At 38.7% G+C, this 708-nt stretch overlaps 1 protein-coding gene across 1 annotated transcript in view; it reads right to left on the reverse strand.

Moving 5' to 3' along the window:
• PAM (peptidylglycine alpha-amidating monooxygenase) overlaps window positions 1-708 on the reverse strand; it is a 344,515-nt gene that overhangs the window by 57,782 nt on the left and 286,025 nt on the right. Inside the window, exon 11 of the mRNA XM_012641055.1 lies at window positions 21-344. Coding sequence (XP_012496509.1) covers window positions 21-344 — 324 coding nt within the window. The remainder of the gene's footprint in view (window positions 1-20; window positions 345-708) is intronic.

Here is a 708-nt window from a genome sequence, read left to right on the forward strand (position 1 = left end):
AAAAAAAACCCTAAACGCACCTCCTGTGTGTTCTGGTTCCCAGATGCCTTCACCAGGTAGGGGCTGCTGTAATGAGAAAACTCTGCTCTCTGCTGGCCTCAAAGTAGATTCTAGTCTGTGGAATTTGTGAATTCTGTCTCTGACAAGAATACCATTGCCCCTCTCCTCACGTTCTGCACCCTCTTTGGCATCAGACTGACCAAGATCCTTTTTTTGGACTACGTTTGCAATCTCAGCTACCAGGTCTGGCTCTGATTCTGCCTTTTCTGTAGGATTATATTTGTGCACATGAACAACATCTTCCCTTTCTCCTAGCAGCTTGGAAAGTAGTGAATAGAAATCACCTGCGGAAAAAACAGAAGAGATAAGGAGGTGGAGGGTTCATAAGATTGTAAAATTTATAAAATTTGATGCTTCAAAAATATTATCTCCTGGTTTGTCCCATTGTAAGTAAGAGAGAAGGTTGCCCTCAGATTTTCAACATAAGAGAAAAAAAATGAATTCCCTGAATAGTGAAAGGATAACATACCTTCATATTTCATTTTATATACCACCTACTTCTTTCTGTGATTTCAGGAACCCACCACACAATATAACTTCTACTGACATAGTAGTAGAAAAAAATAATGCTTATGTAATTGCATGGCACATTTCAATAAATGATTTTCATAGTATAGTGGAACTGATACAGAAGTTAAGAGCTCATCG

Source organism: Propithecus coquereli, unplaced genomic scaffold (assembly GCF_000956105.1).
Source record: "Propithecus coquereli isolate 6110/MARCELLA unplaced genomic scaffold, Pcoq_1.0 Scaffold160, whole genome shotgun sequence".
NCBI lineage: Eukaryota > Metazoa > Chordata > Mammalia > Primates > Indriidae > Propithecus > Propithecus coquereli.